The sequence below is a fragment of the Artibeus jamaicensis genome, unplaced genomic scaffold (genome assembly GCF_021234435.1).
Source record: "Artibeus jamaicensis isolate MK-2021 breed Jamaican fruit bat unplaced genomic scaffold, CSHL_Jam_final contig_866, whole genome shotgun sequence".
Classification (NCBI taxonomy): domain Eukaryota; kingdom Metazoa; phylum Chordata; class Mammalia; order Chiroptera; family Phyllostomidae; genus Artibeus; species Artibeus jamaicensis.
Window position 1 is genome coordinate 412455 of NW_026521994.1, and position 24415 is coordinate 436869.

The 24415-nt window shown below is 41.3% G+C and overlaps 1 protein-coding gene across 1 annotated transcript in view; it reads left to right on the forward strand.

The window, feature by feature from the left end:
* LOC119039830 (cytochrome P450 4X1) overlaps positions 1-16786 on the forward strand; it is a 31411-nt gene extending 14625 nt beyond the window's left edge. The window contains exons 9-12 of the mRNA XM_037132703.2: positions 3520-3653; positions 14142-14206; positions 15601-15683; positions 16468-16786. Coding sequence (XP_036988598.2) covers positions 3520-3653; positions 14142-14206; positions 15601-15683; positions 16468-16636 — 451 coding nt within the window. The 3' untranslated portion in view covers positions 16637-16786. The remainder of the gene's footprint in view (positions 1-3519; positions 3654-14141; positions 14207-15600; positions 15684-16467) is intronic.
* The last annotated feature ends 7629 nt before the right edge of the window (positions 16787-24415 follow it).

The following is a 24415-nucleotide window of genomic DNA, read 5'->3' on the forward strand; positions in this document are numbered from 1 at the left end:
CAACATTGTTTTTCTCAGTTATGCAAAGTTCCAGACTAAGCACATGACTCTTTTTACTCTGGGCTCAAGGAGAAAAGAGGTCAAAATTAAAATTTTACACTACTAAATGGCCCAGACCCCTATGCAAAAAAATAATCAGAAAAGCAGATAAAGTAAGTAACATATGCAATCATTTTATTGAATCAACCTGGTTAGCTAGGGTGCAAATTAAAAACTTGATTCTTCTCCTGCCAACTCTTCAAACTTGCAGTGTGAGGCCTGTTCTTCCTGTGTGAAACCTGGAGCGAATCTTACATATTCCAACTGATTTAAATCACAAGAGCAATCTCATTCCTGACATTAAGCTGTCTGATCCAGTGTAATATTAAAATCTTTAATTTCCTCTCCACGTGGAGCATCTCTCTCTATCCCAGCTCAGTACTCTTTTGAGTCTGGAAGCCAGCAGAGGGTAGGGGACTATGGCTGACTCCTTCTCACTGACCAGCTCCTGCACCACCCTGCTGTCTCTGACCCTTCCAGAAATGGTCCCAGGAGGGAGGGAGGATAAGGGGAAAGCATGGCTGATACTATTGTGATCTTGCCCTCTGAACTTGGTGCATATTCAAATGCTTCCTTTTCTTTTCGGTGGGTGCTTCTGTGGGTATTTTTGGAGATTCCCTCACTGGGACTTTGTAGAGGTGATTCATGGGGAAAGGAAATTCTTGTCCTTAGAGTTCCCTTCAAGGTGGTACCAGAGTTCTCCCTCTGGCCAGTTCATTGGCCCATGGGACACATGGGAGCATTCTTGCTTTGTCCCTGTTGCTCTGTCCTGCCTCCCTGTCTGTCTGAGGGGCTTTCCTATCAGTCCTATCATCCCCAGGCTCCAGGGAGCACACGTCAGATCATATGAACAATAGTCTTAAAGCCCCCCTTTGCTTAACATGGGAGCAAACAAACACCCTCCTCCATTTTCCATGGCACTTTGGCATTCCAACAATTCTCTTAGAAGGATTTCTTTTTTACTATCAAAACTCTTAACCCTCCTCTCTTCAATCCTTAGCCATCCCTTACACATTCTTCATTTGTATGTTGAGTTAAGTGTTGCAAAACTGGTTTTCAGAAATCTCCATAGGAAATCCTTTACCAGTACTTTAGCACCTCACTTTATTTTTATTCTTTAATATATTTTATTGATTATGTTGTTACAGTTGTCCCATTTTCTTTTCTACCTTTATTCCCTTCCACACTGCACCCCTCTACCCACCAGCATTCCCCCACAATAGTTCATGCCCATGGGTCGCACATATAAGTTCTTTAGCTTCCCCATTTTCTATACTATTCTTAACCTCCCTCTGTCTATTTTGTACCTACCATTTGTGCTTATTATTCCCTGTACCTCTTCCTCCATTCTCCCCTCTCCCTGCTAATAACTCTAAATGTAATCTCCATTTTTGTGACTCTGTTCCTGTTCTAATTGTTTGCTTAGTTTGTTTTTGTTTTCTTTTTAGGTTCAGTTGTTCAAAGTTGTGAGTTTTGTTGTCATTTTATTGTTCATACTTTTTTTTTAAAAGATTTTATTTATCTATAGAGGGGAAGGAGAGAGGGAGACAAATATCAATGTACGGTTGCCTCTAGTGCATCCCCTGCAGGGAACTGGCCTGCAGAGAACCTGCCTGCAACCCAGGCATGTGCCCTGACTGGGAATCGAACCGCAATCCTCTGGTTCACAGGCCCGTGCTCAATCCACTGAGCTACGCCAGCCAGGCCTTGTTCATACTTTTGATCATCTTCTTTTTCTTAGATAAGTCCCTTTAACATTTCATATAGTAAGGGTTTGGTAATGATGAACTCCTTTAACTTGACCTTATCTGGGAAGCACTTTATCTATCCTTCCATTCTAAATGATAGCTTTTTTGGATAGAGTAATCTTGGGTGTAGGTCCTTGCCTTTCATGACTTTGAATACTTCTTTCCAGTCTGTTCTTGCCTGTAAGGTCTCTTTTGAGAAATCAGCTGATAGTCTTATAGTAAATCTTTTGTAGGTAACTGTCTCCTTTTCTCTTACTACTTTTAGGATTCTCTCCTTATCTTTCATCTTGGGTACTGTAATTATGATGTGCCTTGGTGTGTGCTTCCTTGGGTCCAACTTGTTTGGGACTCTCTAAGCTTCCTGGACTTCCTGGAAGTCTATTTACTTTGCCAGATTAGGTAAGCTCTCCTTCATTATTTGTTCAAATAAGTTTTCAATTCCTTGGTCTTCCTCTTCTCCTTCTGTCACCTCTATGATTTGGATGTAGGAACATTTAAAGTTGTCCTGGAGGTTCCTAAGCCTCTCCTCATTTTTTATGAATTCTTGTTTCTTCAATGTGTTCCAGTTAAATGTTTATTTTTTACTTCTCATCCAAACCATTGATTTGAATCCCAGTTTTCCTTCCCATCACTGTTGGTTCCCTGTACAATTTCCTTATATCACTTTGCATAGGCTTCACTTCTTCTATTTTGCTTCCATACTCAACCATTTCTGTGAGCATCCTGATTACCCGTGTTTTCTACTCTGCATCTGATAGGTTGGCTATCTCTTCATCGCTTATTTCTATTTTTGGAGCTTTGATCTGTTCTTTCATTTGGACCATATTTATTCATCTTAGTGCACCTGTTATGTAGTAGGGGGTGAAGTTTATGTATTCAACAAGGTGGAGCAACCCACAGCACTGTGTTGTGGCACTCTCTGTGGAGGAAGGGTCAGACAGGGAACAATAAGGCTTCCTCAGATCTTGACTGGCTTTCCCCCACTACCCACAAGCAAATTGGACCCTTCTGGTGTTTGTTCCTGGGTGAGTGGGTTTGTGTATGTTCTAGGACCCTGTGGGTCTCTCCAACAAACTCTCCTATCAGTCTGGGAGTTTCTCTGCCCACAACCTCTACAGGTTTTTACAGTCAGAGGTTTTTGTGCTTTATTTCCCCACATTAGAACCCTGGGTTGTGTGGTCTCTCTCGCTCTTCAGTTGTTCCTCCCAGTTTATCTGTACCCAAATGTGGGACCATCTGGTCCACTGACCGCCTCCTTGCTCTCCCTGTTGCACCAACAGCCACCTTGCTGGGAGTCCTCTCTGCCCTGGCTTCCTGTCTTCACCTCTTCTACCAATCTGGATGAATATTTCTACTTTAGCTCCTTGGTTGTTGGACTTTTATACAGTTTGATTTTCTGGTAGTTCTGGTTATTTCTTGTTTTTACATTTGTTGTTGCCCTTCTGTTGATTGTGCGAGGTAGAAAAGTGTATGTACCTATTCTTCCATCTGGTTGAGAGTACCTCACTTTATAATAAGGATATTTGGCACCTGTATGGTTCTTCTTCCTCTGGGGCCTCAGCTGACCCTAAGGCAGGAGTCCCATTTTAACATTCTATCACAAAACCAGATGGAAAAATAGTTTTAAGCTGAGGATGATATTCACCAGGAACAATTATGAAGGAGAAAAAAATAAATATTTACAAACTGGAAGTGGTGTCTGAGTTTCTTCCTTTTTTCCTTATATTTACAGGGACCAGCTGGGTGAAATGTCATATACCACAATGTGTATCAAGGAGTCACTCCGGTTGATGCCTACAGTCACAGCCATTTCCAGAGAACTCAGGAAGCCCATAACCTTCCCAGATGGACGTTCCTTGCCTGCAGGTCTTTGCATTCTTTCCTTAAGCAGTTCCTAGAAATGGTGGGATCCTAGGGACTACAGTAAAAGACCAGTGGGTTTTGTAACTCTTGGAGAAGTTAAAAAGACAATCCTAAAGACACTGGTTAAGGATGGGCACCTATTCAGTAAGAGCTCAGTGGTTATTGCCTTGATCACATGGTGGTCACAGAGACTGTCCCAAAGGCACGTAACCATTTGCAGCAAGTTATACCCAGAGCCTGTGTTCCCAGAATCCAAACCCAGGGTTTCTTTCCTTCTAGGACATTGTTTTTAATATAAGATTGTTTGGCTGAGTTTGAGACCCAGGTGAGACTTCATGGGAGATGAACATTATTATTTATCTAAGAGACCCAAGGAAAGTTTTTGGCTTCATCATCATCATATCACCCTAATAAATGAGCAGCACTTAATACTTTACATAGAGTCTTCAAACATTTTATCTCACTTTTTCCCTGGAACATGATCTTAGCAAACAGTTGTAAAGTGCTTTCCTCTTGAAAAGCACTTTCAGATACTTTTACAATAGCCAAAATTCCACTGGGCAATGAGCAGAGCTAGAACTCATGATGAGGTCCCCTGCCCAGAGAACAGGGCTCTCCAGTACAACACAGGTTTCTGTGCAGGGTGAGTGGGAGGCAGAGGGTCACATGAGACATGCTTCACACATCTGCTTCAGTGTTCTATTTATTCTTGCCCTTGGAAACAAGCCCACAGAGTTGCTTGTAACAGGTACAACCTGTCACTTACTAGGGTGTTGTTGACAGATCAAAAATCAATTTACCAGGACTTCCACCAAGATGGAGGCATAGGTGGAAACACTTTGCATCCTCGTACAACCAAACCTAAAAACAACAAAGTTTTAACAACAATAAATGCAACCAAACTACACAGAAAATAGACAATACAGAGTCCGAAAACAACAAACTGCTCAGCTAAACCGGTGAGAGGGGCGAAGCCAGCAGTGGAGCCGGTCAGGCAGGGAAGATCCCCCAACCTGGGTGGTGCACAGCTAGCCAAGGGTGTGGATCCCAGGTGCCGGCTAGGCGGACACAGGGAAGAGGCACAGCTGGCTGGCTGCAGTCAGTCAAGCATTTGCGTGCAGATAAACCAGTGAAGAGGTGAGAATTGAAACTGAGAGGCACAGGGCAGCGGGCTTGCACATTTGCACTCAGATAAACAAGCAGGGGGCCAGCGGTGAAGAGAACTGGGCGAGCGGAGAGGATCGCCATTGCTCCCTCTCTGACCCCACCCCCACATACAGCATCACAAACCAGAGACCTGGGTGGCCCCGCCCTGGTGAACGCCTAAGGTGCCTCTCCTCATACATAACAGGCACAAACAGATAAAAACATGGCTCAAGAAGAACTCAGAGCCCCAGAGCCGATAAATCTAAGTGATGAAGAAATAGCCAGGTGTCGTGGCCCCGGCGCCCGGATCGCTCCTGCCCTGCGCCCCGGATCCTGCCGGCCCGCGGCACAAACTGCTCTCCACCTGGGCCGCGCGCACCATGGACGCGAGAGCCGGCTGGACAGGACTGACCCCTGCCTTTCGGCTGGATCATTAGCGGAGGTGGGCGGGGAGTGGACGAACCCCACACACGCGCTTCTCCATGAAGATTCTTGAGCTTTCTTTGAAGAAAGGAGTGCATATGCTGCAGTGTCTCTGTGGAAGGAGCCTGAGGACCAGCAACAGCCTAAGTGCACGAATTCTGAAAAGTACCAAGGAATGCTGGGAAGATGGCGACGGAGTAAGATGGAGCTGATACTAGCTCCTGTACTCATGGGTGAAAATCCTGGCAGATCTACAGAGAAACAGCACAATAAACCATCGGTTACCCAGCATTTATGAAATTAAAAGACCAGAGATTGTGACTGACACTGAAACACCAGACGGCGGCAGAGTCAGCTACCGGAGCTGGGTCTCACGCGGCCCCTGTGCTGCCGCCAGAGCAACAGGCCTGGGAGCCAGGGAGTCAGGTACGGAAGCCGGACACTCCAAGGCCCTGTGATGGTCCTGGGAGACAGAGGAGTCAGGAACCGGAGCGGGGACACCCTTGTGCCGATGCCATAGCTACTGGCCTGGGCAACGGAAGGGTCAGTTGCAGGAGCTGGGACACCAAAGGCCCCTGTGACGCCGCCGTAGAGACAGGCCTGGACCCTGAGGAGCCAGCTACGGGAGCCGGGACATTCGCGCACTGCCATAGCAACGGGACTGGACGCCAGGGAGTCAGGTACGGAAGCCGGGACTCTCCAAACCCCTGTGACGCAGCAGAGGAGCCAGCTACGGGAGCCGGGAAGCTCTCAAATCCTGTGCCACTGCCATAGCGACGGGACTGGACGCCGGGGAGTCAGGTACGGAAGCCTGAACACTCCAAACCCCTGAGACAGCCCTGGGTGGCAGAGGATCCCTCTACGGGAACTGGGACTGTCTCAGCCCCTGTTCTGCTGCCATAGCGAAGGGACTGGACACTGGGGAATCAGGTACGGGAGTTGGGACTTTCTAAGCCTCTGTGCCACTGCCATAGAGACAGGACTAGACGCCGGGGAGTCAGGTACGGAAACCGGGACACTCCAAGCCCCTGTGATGGCCCTGGGCGGCAGAGAGAGCCAGATACGGGAGCCAGGACACTCCTAGCCTCTGTGCCACTGCCATAGTAACGGGCCTGGGTGCTTGAGGAGGCGGCTACTAGAGCCGGGATATTCAGCAGTGGTAGGGGACCAACGCAGGGACCAGCGCGAGGACCAGCGTGAGTGCAGGTGGAGACTAAGAACATCAAGAAACTTCAAGGAGTCTGCACCACTGAACTTCACAAGGATCATACCACAGAAGTTTACACCATAAAACCAGTGTTTCAGAACAGATCAATTTTGGAAGCAGAGACTAACAAGAAGAGGCTCAAACAATGGGAAGACAAAGAAACAATCCCCAAATGAAAGAAAAAGCAGAAACTTCAGAAAGAATGTTAGATGAAATAGAGGCTGATCAACTATCAGACAGTGAATTCAAAGCACTGGTTATTACAAAGTTCAAAGAGCTCACAGTGAACTACCAGAAACTACAGGAAAACTATAATGATCTCTCTGCAAACTACAGCAACATCAAAAAGGAAATGGAAACTATCAGCAAGAGACAAGAGGAAATGAAGAATACAATTTCCGAATTGAAGAACACAGTAGAAAGTTTCCAAAGTAGGATAGATGAAGTGGAGGATAGGATTAGTGAGTTGGAGGACAAGGTAGAAAGCATCTCACAGAAAGAGCAAGAAAATGAAAAGAGGCTCAGAAAGAATGAAGAGGGATTAAGAGAAATGCAAGACAATATGAAACGTAATAATATCCGAATAATAGGAATACCAGAAGGAGAAGAAGAAGAACAAGGGATAGAAAACGTATTTGAACGAGTAATGAGAGAAAATTTTCCTAATTTGATAAGAGAAAAAGTCTCACAAATCCAGGAATCACAGAGAGTCCCAACCAAGAGGAACCCAAGGAGGCCCACTTCAAGACACATCATCATCAAAATGGCAAAATTCCAAGACAAAGAGAGAATCTTAAAGGCAGCAAGGGAGAAAAAAGAAATAACATACAAGGGAGCCCCAATAAGGTTAGCTACCGACTTCTCAATGGAAACACTTCAAGCAAGAAGAGAATGGCAAGAAATATTTCAAGTAATGAGAACCAGAGGCCTACAACCAAGGCTACTTTACCCAGCAAGGCTCTCAATCAAGATAGATGGCCAAATAAAGAGCTTCCAAGACAAAAGAAGTCTAAAAGAATATGCCTCCACCAAACCAGCTCTACAAGAAATACTAAAAGGACTGCTCTAAGGGAAGGAAGGATAAGAGGGAGACAGAGAGGAACACAGGTACAAAAATGGCAATGAATAAGTACCTATCAATAATAACCTTAAACGTAAATGGATTAAATTCTCCAATCAAAAGACACAGAATAGCTCAGTGGATAAGAAAGCATGACCCACACATATGCTGCCTACAAGAGACTCACCTCAGGACAAAAGACCATCACAGACTAAAAGTGAAAGGCTGGAAACAAGTTTTCCAAGCAAACGGACAAGAAAAAAAAGCTGGGGTAGCAATTCTCATATCAGACAAAATAGACTTCAAAAAAAAGTCCATAAAGAGAGACCCAGAAGGTCATTTCATTATACTCAAGGGAAGAATCCACCAAGAAGACATTAACATTGTAAACATATATGCACCAAACATAGGGGCACCCAAATATATCAAGAAAATCTTAGAGGACTTCAAGAAAGATATTGACAGCAACACAATCATAGTAGGGGATTTGAACACCCCACTATCAAAAATGGACAGATCTTCCAAACAAAATATCAACAAAGATATTGTGGCATTAAACAACACCCTAGATGAAATGGACTTAACTGATATATATAGAGCCCTTCATCCCAAAGAAGCTAAATACACATTCTTTTCAAATGCACATGGAACATTTTCAAAGATAGACCACATGATAGGACACAAAACGAGCCTCAAAAAATTCAAGAAAATTGAAATCATACCAAGCATCTTCTCTGACCACAAGGGACTGAAATTAGAAACCAACCCCAAAGAAAAAAACCCAAAACACCCAAAAACATGGAGACTAAATGGTATGCTATTAAACAACGAATGGGTCAAGAATGAAATTAGGGAAGAAATCAAAAAGTTTTTGGAAACAAATGAAAATGATCTCACAACAACCCATAACTTATGGGACACAGCGAAGGCAGTCCTGAGAGGGAAGTTTATAGCAATACAGGCCTACCTAAAGAAAATAGAAACATTTCAAACAAACAACCTAACCCTACGCCTGCAAGAACTCGAGGAACAACAACAAAGACAGCCCAGAGCAAGCAGAAGGAAGGAAATTACCAAGATTAGAGCAGAATTAAATGACATAGAAACTAAAAGCACAATTTTACGGATCAATGAATCCAGGAGTTGGTTCTTTGAGAAGATAAACAAAATAGACAAGCCTTTAAGTAGGCTCATCAAGAAAAGAAGAGAGAGGACACAAATAAACACAATCAGAAATGAAAAAGGAGAGATTACAACTGATACCACAGAAATAGAAGAGATTGTAAGAAATTACTATGAAGAACTGTATGCCAAGAAATTTGAAAACCTAGGGGAAATGGACACATTTCTAGAAAAATACAATCTTCCAAAACTCAGTGAAAAAGAAGCAGAAAATCTAAATACACCAATAACAGCAAAAGAAATTGAAGCAGTAATCAAAAAACTCCCATCACACAAAAGCCCTGGACCAGATGGTTTCACAGGAGAATTCTATAAAGCATTTAAGGAAGAGCTAACCCCTATTCTCCACAGACTATTTCAAAAAATCCAGAAGGATGGAAAACTCCCAAATTCTTTTTATGAAGCCAGCATCATCTTAATTCCAAAACCAGATAGAGACACAACAAAGAAAGAAAACTTCAGGCCAATATCGCTGATGAACATAGATGCTAAAATCCTCAACAAAATATTGGCAAATCGCATCCAACAATATATCAAAAAGATCATACACCATGATCAAGTAGGATTCATCCCAGGGATGCAAGGATGGTTCAACATACGCAAATCAGTAAATGTAATACATCACATAAACAAAAGCAAAGACAAAAATCACATGATCATATCAATAGATGCGGAAAAAGCTTTCGATAAGGTACAACACCCATTTATGATAAAAACACTCAGCAAAGTGGGAATACAGGGAGCATTTCTCAAAATAATAAAGGCCATATATGAGAGACCTACAGCCAATATCATACTCAATGCGGAAAAAACTAAAAGCTTTTCCACTAAGATCAGGAACAAGACAAGGTTGTCCACTTTCACCACTTCTATTCAATATAGTATTGGAAGTTTTAGCCACAGCGATCAGGCAAGAAAAGGAAATAAAAGGCATCCAAATAGGAAAGGAGGAAGCAAAACTGTCACTGTTTGCAGATGACATGATAGTGTACATGGAAAATCCTATAGACTCTACCCCAAAACTGCTCAAACTAATTAATGAGTTTGGCAAAACAGCTGGTTACAAAGTCAATATCCAAAAATCAAAGGCATTTTTGTATACCAACAGTGAATCAGCAGAAGCAGAAATAAAGAGAAAAATCCCATTTGATATAGCAAAAAGAAAAATAAAATATCTGGGAATAAACCTAACTAAGGAGGTAAAAAACCTGTATGCAGAAAACTACACAGCCCTGAAGAACGAAATCAAGGAAGACACAAACAAATGGAAACATATACCGTGTTCATGGATTGGAAGAATTAACATCATCAAAATGTCCATACTACCCAAAGCAATATACAGATTCAATGCAATACCTATTAAAGTACCAATGGCATATTTCACAGACATAGAACAAACACTTCGAAAATTTATATGGAACCATAAACGAGCCCGAATAGCAGCTGCTCTTTTGAGAAAGAAGAACAAAGTAGGGGGGATCACAATACCTGATATCAAATTGTATTACAAGGCCACTGTAATCAAAACAGCCTGGTACTGGCATAAAAACAGGCACATAGACCAATGGAACAGAACAGAGAGCCCAGAAATAAACCCAACTCTGTACAGTCAATTAATATTTGACAAAGGGGGCAGTAACATAAAATGGAGTAAAGATAGCCTCTTCAACAAATGGTGTTGGGAGAACTGGACAGCTACATGCAAAAAAATGAAACTTGAGCACAGACTTACGCCATACACCAAAATAAATTCAAGGTGGATAAAAGACTTAAATGTAAGTCATAACACCATAAAAGTCCTAGAGGAGAACATTGGCAAGAAAATCTCAGATATTTCACACAGCAACTTCTTTACTGATATGTCCCCTAGAGTAAGGAATGTAAAGGAAAGAATAAACAAATGGGATCTCATCAAAATAAAAAGCTTCTGCATGGCTAAAGAAAACAGTATTAAATTAAAAAGACAACCAACTGTATGGGAAAACATATTTGCCAATGATACCTCAGACAAAGGTTTAATCTCTAAAATATACAAAGAACTTACACGACTCCACTCTAAGAAGACACCCAACCCAATTAGAAAATGGGAAAAGGACTTGAGCAAACACTTCTCCAAGGAGGACATACAGAACATTCAGAGACACATGAAGAGATGCTCAATATCATTAGCTATCAGAGAGATGCAAATTAAAACCACAATGAGATACCACTTTACACCAGTCAGGATGGCTATCATAAACAAAGCAACAAACAACAAATGTTGGAGGGGTTGTGGGGAAAAGGGGTCCTTAGTTCACTGTTGGTGGGAGTGCAGGCTGGTACAACCATTATGGAAAACAGTATGGAATTTTCTCAGAAAAATAAAAATCGACCTGCCTTTTGACCCAGCAATTCCACTGCTGGGATTATATCCTAAGAATCCTAAAACATCAATATCAAAGAACCTATGCACCACAATGTTCATAGCAGCACAATTTACAATAGCCAAGAGTTGGAAGCAACCTAGGTGCCCATCAGTAAATGAATGGATCCAAAAATTGTGGTACATATACACAATGGAATTCTATGCTGCAGAGAGAAAGAAGGAGCTACTACCCTTTGCAACAACATGGATGGAACTGGAAAGCATTATGCTGAGTGAAATAAGCCAGGGGTTGAAAGACAAATACCATATGATCTCACCTTTAACAGGAAGCTAAACAACAAAACAAACAAACAAGCAGAAAAAAAAAACCCAAAAAACAAAGACACTGAAATAGAGAACAAGGGATAGTGACCAGAGGGGAGAAGGAAGGGAAGTTAAGGGGAAAAAGGGGGAGGGATTTGGAGGAACAAATAGGAAGGACACAGGGACGAGAACTAAGGGGGGTGGAAATGGGAGGGAGGTGGGGAGCAAGGGGCAGGGGAGGCTGGGATGGGAAAAATAGACAAAAAAAACTGTACTTGAAAAATAACTAAATAAAATTATTAAATTAAAAAAAAAAGAAATAGCCAAACTATCAAATGCACAGTTCAAAACACTGGTGATCAGGATGCTCACAGAACTGGTTGATTTTAGTCACAAATTAGAGGAACATATGAAGGCTAAACTAATTGAAATGAATGGTAAAGCACAGGAAACCAATAGTAATGGAAAGGAAACTGGGACTCAAATCAAGGAAGTAGACCAGAAGAAAGGAAAAAAATGACCAAACAGAAAAGGATGAAGAAACAAGAATTCAAAAAAATGAGGAGAGTCTTAGGAACCTCCAGGACATCTTTAAATGTTCCAACATCCAAATTATAGGGGTACCAGAAGGGGAAGAGGAACATCCACGAGTGGAAACCTTATTTGAACAAATAATAAAAGAGAACTTCCCCATTATGGCAAAGGAAATAGACATCCAGAAATCCAGGAAGCTCAGAGAGTCCCAAAGAAGTTGGACCCAAGAAGGAACACACCAAGGCACATCATAATTATATTAGCCAAGATTAAAATGAAGGAGAGAATCCTAGAAGCAGCAAGACATAAGAAGACAGTCACCTACAAAGGAGTTTCCATCAGACTGTCAGCAGATTTCTCAAAAGAGACCTCACAAGCAAGAAGGGGCTGGAAAGAAGTATTCCAAGTCATGAAATCCAAAGACCTACATCCAAGATTGCTCTATCCAGCAAAATTTTCATTTAGATTGGAAGGACAGATAAAGTACTTCTCAGATAAGATCAAATTCAAGGAGTTTATCATTACCAGGCCCTTATTATCTGAAACATTAAAGGGACTTACCTAAGAAAAAGAAGATAAAAAAGATGAACAGTGAAAGGACAGCAAACTCACAGTTATCAACAACCACACCTAAAACAAAAGCAAATTAAGAGGACAGCTAAATCAGGAGTGAACCATAGAAATGAAGATCACATGGAGGGTTAGCAACAGGGGAGTGGGAGATGGAGAAGGGGGGAGAAGGTACAGAAAATAAGTAGCATAGACAGTAGATAGAAAATAGATAGGGGGAGGGTAAGAATAGTAGGGGAAATATAGAATCTAAAGAACTTGAGACATGTGTTCATGAACTAAAGGGGGGAGTTATGGGGGCGGGGTATGCAGGGTGGAGGGGAATGGAGAGGTGGAAATAGAACAAATGTAATGGCATAATCAATAAAATAAAAAAATATATTTAAAGAAAAATCAATTTACCAGAATTACTTTTGGTAACCAAATAATCCTAAAGTCTCTCTCCTCTGTTTTTTCTTTTAATCCCCTAACTACATGGATATTTGCCAAAATTCCCCACTCTCTTAATAGGAACAGAAATTGTCCTTGGATATGCCTGGGGGAGTTATGGTTCTGTTCTTATGTCCTCAAACTGTCTCCAGTGGGTGCTTTATAGTCCTTTAATAGATATGCAGTAGTCCCTCCCTATGCGTGATTTCATTTTCCCTACTTCACTTACCTGCAATCATCTGGGGTCTGAAACTCTTAATTTCCTTAGTAATGTCCCCAAAGCACAAGAGTAGTAATGGCAGCAATTTGGATATGCATAAAAGAAGCTGTAAAGTGCTTTTTTTTTTTAAGGGAAAATGTGACAGTTCTCATAAGTTCCGCTGCCATAAACATAAATATTTTGTTTTTGGAATTGTGAAAATGGAAAAAGAAATTTGTGTAGATTTTCTGTTGTATTTCAAACTGCAAGAGTTATGGCCATAGTGCATAAACAATGCTAGTTACAATGGACAAGACTTTAAATTTGTGGGTGAAAGACATAAATAGAAAATAAGTTCTGACTGATGGTAGTGCAGTGCACTAGAAAGCATTGAACCTATGCAGAGACTTCTCCAAGGTGTCCCTGAAATGAGTCCACTCAGCCATTTCCTGAAAGTAAGAGATGGTTATACCAATTCAGGAATAGGTTTGGCATTTTTAATCTTACATTATCACAAGAAGAACTGTGAGTACAGTACAAGGAGATATTTTGAGGGAGAGAGAAACCATACTCATAACTTCTATTATAGTATATTGTTACAATTGTCCTATTTTATTGTTAGTTGTTAATCTCTTACTATGCCTAATTTGTAAATTAGACTTTTATCATAGGTATGTATTTATAGGTATAATCATGGTATAATTACGGTTCAGTGCTATCTGCAGATTCAGGGTTTCACTAGGGGGTCTTGGAGCATATCCCCGTGGGGAAGGAAGGACTAGAGCATAAACAATTTTCAGAGCTAACAGAAAACATAAGCATGTTTTGACACAATACCAATTGCTCTTTAACACAGAATCATGTATTAAGTCGGTCAAGCTTCGAAAACTAAGGTGCCATCAAGCCTGATCTTCTCATGGGTCCTTCATGGCTGGCATCAGCTACATCATGCAGAGCTCTGCCAGGAGCCAGCTCCTTCCCTTCTGGAAGATAAGTCTTAGTGAATAGTGGTATAACAATAGCCCACTGCTTGCTGTTCTTTCTGCAATCAATTCTATCTCTTTGCTTCTCAGGAATGACAGTCGTTCTCAGTATTTGGGGTCTTCACCACAACCCTGCCATCTGGGAAAACCCCAAGGTATGACTGTGTTACACATAAATACTTCAGAGAACTAGTGCTATGCAATTTGTTTTTTGTTAGCTAAGCATGGAAGTGGCAAATGATACAGCAAACAAAAATAAACATAAAAACCAAAGATGTAAAACTTTTCCACTAAGGGAAAACTTGTCCTTTCCCCCATTCCTACTTTATCTCTGCTTTGAATAAACAAATTGGCATAATGTCACACAGGCTGCCCTAAATGGCCATAGCCAGTTACTTAACAGGCTCTAGCAAGCCCTTACCTAGATGTCTGCAAGAGTGTAGATGGTCAGCAGTAATTGAGGTGACTCAAACTCCCTTTTGCTGGATATAACAATCCCGAATCTGGCAGGAAATCAATGATCCCCTTGAGCTGGGCATTTCAGGAGAGTTTTATGAAGGAACTATTGATAAAAGTATGGGTTAGGGTTTAGGAAAAGCAAAAAATAACTGCCACAGTACTTTCCACTGTTAGGCCTGATGAAATGCAGGAGAGAGGGTTACAAACCTGGGGAAAGAGAGCTCCCAGGAAAGCCCATCAGACAGGAGTAGTAGCTATCAATAGAGCATGCAGTCAGCCTGAGACAGCCTGGCAGGGAAGGGCCCAGGGAATAACCCTGAGTGCTCTCTCCTCCCACCCTCCAGATCTCCTGTCAGTGCCTTTTCTTAACCTAACCCAACAGGACAACGAGTGTGTAAGCTTCTCAGAGCCCAGAGCAGGGAGGAGAGTGGACCTGGAGAAGCAAAAAGCAGATGGTTAGCATACCTGAGTTCCTTGATTCAATGTTCTGAAAAACTTGAAACACAACCTGTGTGAATGCTTCCTCTTATACAACTGCTGAGGTTAAAGTCGGGTTACATGTAATGGAAAGTTGGACTGCATAGCTCAGTAACAACGGATCATGTAGTCATTTTCACTTGACTTCCGAGTAGATGCTCTCTTACCTCCAAAGTGAAAAATAATACTACTGGCCATAGTGTTTGTGCTTTCCCCTGACTTAGTCTGGGTAACAGACTAGTGAATCAGAAAGCCAGGTAAGATCATAGCTCCAGAGTTGCGCTGTCCAGGGTGGTAGCCTTTAGTCATGTGGTTACTGAACACTTGAAATGTGGGTAGTCCAAACTGAGATGTGCTAGAAAAATGCACACTGGAGTTTGAACATGTACTAAAAATATGAAATTCTTTAATAATTTTTTATATTAGGTATATGTTAGAATGGTAATATTTTATATTAAATAAATTTTACTATTAGTTCATTTCCCCCTTCAAAACTGTGATTGCTTGGACATTTGAAGTTATACCTGTGGTTCACAGTATATTTCTTTGAATCAGCATTACCTAGTAGCTTAAGGAATGTGTTCGTGGTGCTGTGGGTGCCCTCTCATTTCAGGTTTTTGACCCTTCGAGGTTCTCTCAGGAGAATTATAATAAGAGACACTCCCACTCCTTCTTGCCATTCTCAGCTGGACCAAGGTGAGGACAACTCAAAACTGTTAAATATACACAAAAATATTTACTTGGACACAGCATTTTTACTTTAGCCCCTCACCTCTATAAATTCTTCCATGCAATCCCTTTTTCTCACCTGACTGTGAGATCATGGTGCCTCGCTGAGCCTCTGAGAGGGCCAGTCAGTCTCACAAAGCACACCCCATTCTCTATTACATCCTGTATGGCTTCACCCCAGCAAGCCTTCCCATGATGCAAGCGGTTGCTTGTAGGCTCAATGCAGTCCACCCCCTATGCAGGCATGCTGCCTTTATTTTTTTTCTAAAAATAGAGATTTTTTAAAACTCAATTTGACTGATGTATAATTAACATATTGATATTATAAGATCTTTAAAGTGTACATCATAGTGTTTCCATATAGATATACACTGTAGAAAGATTCCTCCCCATCCAGTGAATTATCACATCCTTTACCTCACGAATTTATCTTTGTGTGTATGAAATATGCACTATTGTACAATCATAGTTTACTTCCTTAGCAAATTACAATTATACGATACAGTGCTACCATGGTAGTCACCAAGTTTCACATCAGGTCCTCCCAGGAGAAACAATTCCATAAGCAAGTCCAAGTACCACCTGGTTTAGGGAGGGTGTAGCATTGGGGCCTCCCAGGTCACATTCATAAAGGAAACAAGTAAACACAAAGCACAGAAGTTTATATGGCGTTTGGAATGAAAAGGTTCCCGTATTGTGAACATCAGACTTGTTATTCCAGTATCTTACGAATTTTCTCTCGATTCCACAGGAACTGCATTGGGCAGCACTTTGCCATGATTGAGTTAAAGGTGGCCATTGCCTTGATTCTGCTCCGCTTCAGGGTGTCTCCACACCCCACCAGGCCTGCTTCCCCCTCAGCTCAGGTTCTCCTGAAACCCAAGAATGGGCTCCACTTGTACCTGAAAAAAATTTCCTAATATTAGAGCCCAGGGTATAATGATTATATATATTTTGTTTTAAAGTTAAGTTATAGTTAATAGTATAAGAACACTGGGAGGAATCAAGGTGTGGTAGGAGGGTTATAGGTAGGTAGGAGGGGGTCTCTTGTGTTCATGTTGTCATCTAATTAAAACCCCAAATAATTTTTTATTAATGGTAGCAGTGATGACAGTAACCACTTTGCATTTATAATCTCACTTAATTTCAGCATCACCCTAATGATGTAGGAGCTTCTAATTATCCATTAAAATATTTAAGTAAATGGTATACTATTTTACCAGATATTGTTGAGCATTTTGTTTGGTTTAAATATTTTATACTAATTTCACTTGTAATTATGTATAGATTACTATATACCAATATCAGGTTTTATTTTATGGCTACAGATGTATATACACACAGATATGCTCATACATGTATACACATGTACACACACACAAACCATTATGACAAATAATTTAAAAAATGATATTAATAATACATGCTGAAAAACACTGGATAGGAATCAACATTTAATAGCGATTTCAAAACCCTTTAGGAACTAGTGGCTGGAGAAATTTTTCTAAGATTTATAAGACCTGGAAATCTATTCATCAGTGACTACATCAGAGGACACATCCCGCAGCCAGGGCCATGGAAGGGCAGACTGGCTACTGCCAAAGGCTTTGAGAAAAGAAAATGAAGATGTGCACACATATTGTAAAAGAAGAACAAAAACTGTCATTATTAAAGCCAAGTGAGAGTGACTGAAATTAGAGGGGGCTAAAATATATGTATCTTTTGAGAGGCAGGAGGGTACCCAATAATTTTAGATTTTGTCAGGCATGTGCACTAAAATTTTCAAGCATATCCACTAAAGGACAGAAATAAAATGTATTAATTCTAAATCTGTAAAGTATAAAATAGGAAAAGGTAGAATATTTTTTAAAAACTCAATATATTAACCCATAAGTATATTTTTAAAAAGGAAGAAAAAAAGAACATAGGAAAGGAAGGACAGTCTGAAAACACCAAGAGAGATGGTGGGAACATATGCAAATATATCGATAATCACCAAATGTGGATAGAAGTTAAGACAGAAGCTCTCAGAGTGCATTTTTAGAATATAAGACATTCCTAAATTATAAACTACAGAACTACTGAAAATAAAAGGATGGTAAATGCATGCCAGGAAATTGGATCCATAATATTATTGGCTATATTAATATTACAAAATAGATTACATAAAAACAAAAATATCTGAGAGGGGGAAAAAAGAGGCTTTGCACTAAAAAGAAAAATATTCAACATACCAGGAAACTATAAAAATTCTAAATATTTAAGCATATTTATAAAACCTCAAAACATAAATTAAAAATTGATAAAACTAAAGGGACACATAAGAAAATCCACAATTTTGGTGGGGCCCCTTAGTGCACTTGCTCAAATATGAATAGACTTATAATTACTGTATAATTATAATACAGTAAGTATATACAAGATTCAATCTAACATAATTTACAGTTTTGATTTAATAAATATATAGAACTCAACATCCAGAAATTAGAAAGAATTCATTATTATGGAGATACAATGAACATTTACAAAAACTGAGCACATACAACACCATATAGCAATTCTCAAAATATTTCAAAGAATTTATTTAATATAAACCATCTTATCAGACAACAATGCAGTTAAGTCAGAAATCAGTAGCAAAAGTTAATACATGCATAGCCCCTATTCTTCTATGAAGCTGCAGTCCTAAATTATAATGACCAATCCTAACAACCAGGTCCAGCATGCCAACAACACCCTTGGATTAGCAATCAGTATATGGTAACACCAGGCAAACCGTCATTTATCTCCAATGGACATGTCCTTTCAGCTAATATTTCACAGAGCTGTGCTGAAGATCAAAAGAGAAAATGAACAAAATGAAAATGTAAATCTACCTTTAACACATACAAAACATACATTCAACTATCTTTTTTTGTAATGATATATTTTATTGATTATGCTGTTACAGTTGTCCCATTCCCCCCCCCCTTATTCCCCTCGGTCCTGCACACCCCCTCCCACCTTTAGTTCATGTCCACGGGTCATACATATAAGTTCTTTGGCTTCTACATTTTCTTTTTTTTTTAAGATTTTATTTATTTGTCTCTAGAGGGGAAGGGAAGGAGAGAGGGAGAGAAATATCAATGTATGGTTGCCCCTTGTGAGTCCCCTGATGGGAATTGGCCTGCAACCCAGGCATGTGCCCTGACTGGGAATCGAACCGTGGTTGCTTGGTTCCCAGGCCTGCACTCAATCCACTGAGCTACACCAGCCAGGGCTTCTACATTTTCAATACTATTCTTAACCTTCCCCTGTCTATTTTCTACCTACCATTTGTGCTACTTATTCTCTGTACCTTTTCTCCCTCTCTCTCCCCCTCCCACTTCCCTGCTGATAATCCTCCATGTGATCTTCAGTTCTGTGATTCTGTTCCCATTCTAGTTGTTTGTTTAGTTTGCTTTTGCTTTTGTTTTAGGTGTAGTTGTATTTGTTCTGGAGATTTGCTCTGTTCTTCCGTTTTGGCCATTTTTTTGTCTCGGCACACCTGAGCCACAAAAGGTTAAGTGCTTAAAGCAGGGTCTACTGAAAGGACTGAAGCACCCAATAGACTCGGAACGTGCAGGTAAAAATGCTGGAATAACTCATCCCAGTGTAAAAATCTACCTGCATCCACACCAATGAGGTTCCTTAGAAGAAAGTATATTCTCGGTGGAAGGGATCACTGCTCTTTTCTTACCAAGTTTTCTGCCCGCTGCATTCCTTCCCTCCTGCATTCAACTATTTTAAGCGTACCTCACACCCACTGGGATGACCACTATAAAAGAATCAAACAGAAAATAACAAGTGTTGATGAGGGTATGGAGAACTTGGAACCCTTATGCACTGTTGCTGGGAACGTAAGATGGTACAGCCACTGTGGAAAACAGTGTGGTGTTTCCTCAAAAACTTAAATCAGAATGACCATACTATGCAGCAGTCCTTCTTCTGGGTATTTATCTGAAAGAACTAAAAGTAGAATCTCAGATATCTGCATATCTGTATTTATAGGAGCATTATTCACAATAGCCAAGAGTGGAAGCAACCCAAATGCCCCTTGATAGGTGAATGGATAAATGAAATGTGATATATATATATCATACCTATCGCATGTAATGATACATGTAATAATGGGGTAGAGTTGGAGATACCAATATGAACTCATGTTTAATTTAAAGTAGACATAGATGGTTACATGTAGAGATATTTCTAGATATGTGTATATACTGAGGTTAACATACAGACATGTATATCTTTGCTCTGTGAGTGAAGAGGGCCTAAAAGAAATGACACCCTAGTAGCAATGAACTGAGCACGCGATGACCACACCTAGCACTCAGATCTCGGTATCCAATACTCTTCTCCAATCAAAGGAACCAAGAATCCCTGGAGAAATAGTTGACTCTAGAACCAGGGCAGGAAATATACAAGATGAGCCTGGAGTAGTGCCAGAAAGTAAAACAACAGAACAAAACATTGATAGGCTCATGTCAAAGAAGCACAGGAACCAGTTGAAAGAGATTTCAATAGCTGAAGCCAGAAAAATTTGAACCAGATGAGTCAGGTAGTATAAAATTATAACCCAAAATATTCCCACGAGTTCCTACTGATACAAATAAATTATTAAATAAATTAATAAGTGGTGAAAAGAGGCAGATCTCCCATGCAGAAGAATTCTAAATAATTTATGTAGATATTCCACCCTCAAGGAAGAAAGTATAAGAGAACTCCCTACTCCTCAGGTGTGGGCTGTGCCTAGTAACTTACTTGCAATGAAATTATAAACACAATTCTATTTACAGTAGCAGCCAAAGTTATGAAATGTGTAGCAATAAATTTTACAAAAACATGTTCATGCCTATATACCCAAAGTATAAAACTTTGCTAAATTATTTTAGAATTTCCATTTTACTCTTTTTTTATAGATTATATTATTTGATGAAATCCTCCAAGTTTTCCTCTATATTCTAAAACACACCAATCGTAGTTATTTTAGAGTCTCTGTGTGGCTATTCAATATTTGGATCATCCATGGGACTGTTTCGATTGCCTCGTTTCTTGTTTTATTTTGCTCTTTGGTCAATTAGACTGTTTTTTGGCATGCTGGCTGGGTTTTTATTAAATTCTGTACATGGTGTATAATGAATGGTAGAGGCTGTGTTAGTTAGAGAGGGTTGAATTGTTTTCTGGTGGCCTTATAGAATATTGGCAGAGCCTTATGAGGAAGTCGAAGAAGTAGATAATTCAGTTCCTTTCAGTTGTTTGCAGGTTGGTTTGTTTTATAGGAGTTATAATTATAATGCACATTTATTTTGTACCATTTCTCTCTACTACAGAGTTCCAAGAGCTCTCAAAGGCACCCATAAAGGTTTGAGGATCAGGGACATGCAGAGAAAGGAACCAATGGAGATGAGCATATGTAGGGTGTGGTCTTCAATTCTCTTTCCAAGACAAATGGGACAGGAGCATTACCCAGAATCTATATCTGAAAGTCTTTGAACACCTTTCCTAATGACCCTGGACACCATAATGGAGTGTGTCTTCAGTCACCAGGCCAGTGCCCAGGTGGACAGCTCAGAGACCAAAAGACAGGAAATAAACCCATTCACCATGAGCTATGTTATCTATGAGGACACTGCTCCACTTCTCTCAATATCTCCAGATCTATCCTGGAAGCCAAGTTTAATGAGGCCAAACTCATCCACCTTAGTCGACATATTTTCCTGCATCACAGTGACCTGATTAACAAATTCAATCATCAGAACTTCCATTTGAATAAATATTGCCTGGTAGCCCAAGAGCATACACGTTTACATTGCCTGAGACCTCCATAAAACAGCCAGTTGCCTAAGACACAAACCCTGGTAATGGATGCCTCTCTGTGGTGGCTGGTACAATACGTAGCAAATAGGAAGTCCTCAAGAAATAAACAAAATCTAAGCTTGGTGCAAGGCCAGTCCTAGAATCCCAAACAACTAACTTCCAGACAGGGCTTTCTCTACTAGGGCCACCCTCACATCTCCCCAAGGATGACATCAATTGCCACTGCACTCAGACCCTGAGCCTGAACACACTTCCCTCTAGGCACACAAAAATGTGGGATGCTGATCCAGCATCTGCTGAATATCTTCCCAGGGACTGTGTGGGCTCCGTCATCTAGTGGCTCTTCAAGACATTGCAAGAAATAGAAAAAAAATAGAGGAACAGATCTTTGGCAAAAAGATAGAGCTTATACTTTGTAAACAAACTTTTAGAAAATGTTTGGCCTCAAAGTGAATAAGAATCCACTGCCTGCCTCTCTATTTACACTGTGGTGTAACGGAGTAAATTTTAAAGTATTCAACACTTAGGAAAACCAATAGAATGTGCATCACAAGAGCCATGGAAATGCTCATATTCTTTGATGGAGTTATTCCACTCCTGGGAGTTTGTCCTAAGGAAGGGGCCTTATGTCAGAAATATAATGGAAAAAGGCACATTAACTAGGTCATTCTAGATAGAGGCAGTGTCAGAGCACAGAGATTCATCGGGAGTAACCAGGACCCAGACCTTCAGCCTGACTCCAGACGAACCTGGGATATCAGGAGCTGGGATATCAGGAACTGGGATGGATAAAGAAATGGAGGATCAGGAGCACAGTCACACAGGGGAAAGGTGGGGTGTTGGAAATGAGGCTAGAGCTGTGCTTTCCAAGAAAATAGGAGCACATTGGGCTCAACTGATCTGTCAATTAATTACCCAGCCCAGCTGGCTTGCAGACTAATTTCTGACCCACTTGGTAAAGAAGGACTTTGGGAAGAAGTAAAACATTTTTCATACCCTCAGCTGGGCCAGCTGACAGAAGAGAGCTTAGGGTGAGCAACAGCTGGTGGGCAATGGGAATGAGCCATGGTTGGCAGGCAAGTGGCTGTTCATGGTGGTGCTGGGTCTACAGGATGCTAGGCCTTTACACTGGACTTTCACCAAAACTATGAAGTAGATCCTCTTTTATGTGTTCACTTAAGGAAAAAAAACCTGTGACCCAGAGAGGTTAAGTGATTTGTCCAAGCTCACACAACTTAAGTGGCTGAGCTGGGACTGGCTGACACATATAATTTATTCAAAGATACAGACCACTTGTTCTATACAGGTACTCTATGCCAGATGCCCTGGAGATGTCCTGCCACCTAGGAGTTCACAGACATACAGTATAACCCACCCAGTGAGTATGGGAGGGAAACAGAGCCATCTTGAAGCAGGTGAGGCTGGCAGTAGGAAAAATCACAAGCCCTGAACAGGGACAACACTGAGAAAAACGGACTGGAAGGGGAGGGAGGAGACGTTGGAGGAGGTGGAGTCACAGAAAGCCTCTAATGTGGCCATCTAGTGGCTACTCAAAATATTGCAAGCAAAGCAGAAAGGAAAATTATGGTGGCTTGTTGCCAACACTGAATATTTACTACGTACTTTCTGCACATTTATTAGCTCATTTACCCTTAGCCACAAGGCTATATGATAGCCAGAATTTCGCTCTTTGTTTTTATGTTCAAGTGCTGAAAAATTGGCTAGGTGGGATTTCCCCAGGGAAGTCTGGCTTCAAGCCCTTGTGCACAGCCACTAAGTTGCACTTGCCCGGAAGAGTGTGATTTGCCCGGAAGAGTGTGATTTGCCTCGTAGATGTGAAGGATTTCAGAGCCACTCTGGTTGGCTCTGTCTTTGGAGAAAGACTCTCTAGTGACAGTGTGAAGGATGGTTTGAGCATTCAGCCAGAATGAAAACAAAACCTCCCCAGGCAAGATGGAGACTCAAAGCAGGGGAGTTGCAGGTAGAGTTAAGGGAGCGGCATTCAGCATGGGTGGTGGTGCCACCAACAGAAACAAGGGACTTAGGCTGGTGAAAGACCAAGTCTTTCATTTTGGACCTGAGGTACTTGAGGTGTTGAGCAGGAGGCAACTGGGTACTGGAGGGAATGGGGCTGAAGGTGCTGATTTAGAAGTTGGATACCTCAAAGGAAGTAATGTAAATAACAGAGTGCATAAGGTCCCCATGTCATTCCTTGAACAAGTATTTACTAGGGATCTCCCGTATGTCCAGCTTGTGCTGAACATACAGATACTACAATAAACAGGATAGATGGGGCCTGTGTCTCACGGAACTCAGAGTCCACGGTGTTGTTCAGAGAGCAGCACCGTGACGCACCTGGGAGCCTGGTGAGCAGAGGGCAGGTGGTCCGGAGCAGCCCCTCAGGAAAAAATGGCTACTGTCCTGTTATGTCGAGAGCAGAGGATAAAATAAGCCATTGTATCCAGTAACGAGAAGAGGGGACTCTAGTGCCCTTGGTGAGAGCAGTCTCTGCAGAGTGCCGGATGTGAAAGACATGGAGGAGTGAGTGCGAAGGGTGTGTAATAATAATAGAAATGCCTGTAATAATAATAGAAATATTATCCCTAGGTGGTGTGGCTCAGGCCTGTGAAGCAAAGGGTCGCCGGTTCAATTCCCAGTCTAAGGCACATGCCTAGGTTGTGGGCGAGGTCCCCAATAGGCGGCATGAGAGAGACAACCACACATTGATGTTCCTCTCCCTCTCTTCCTTCCTCCCTTCCCCTCTTTAAAAATAAATAAACAGGCCCTGGCTGGCGTAGCTCAGTGGATTGAGCGCGGGGCCTGCGAACCAGAGTATCGAGGTTCGATTCCCAGTCAGG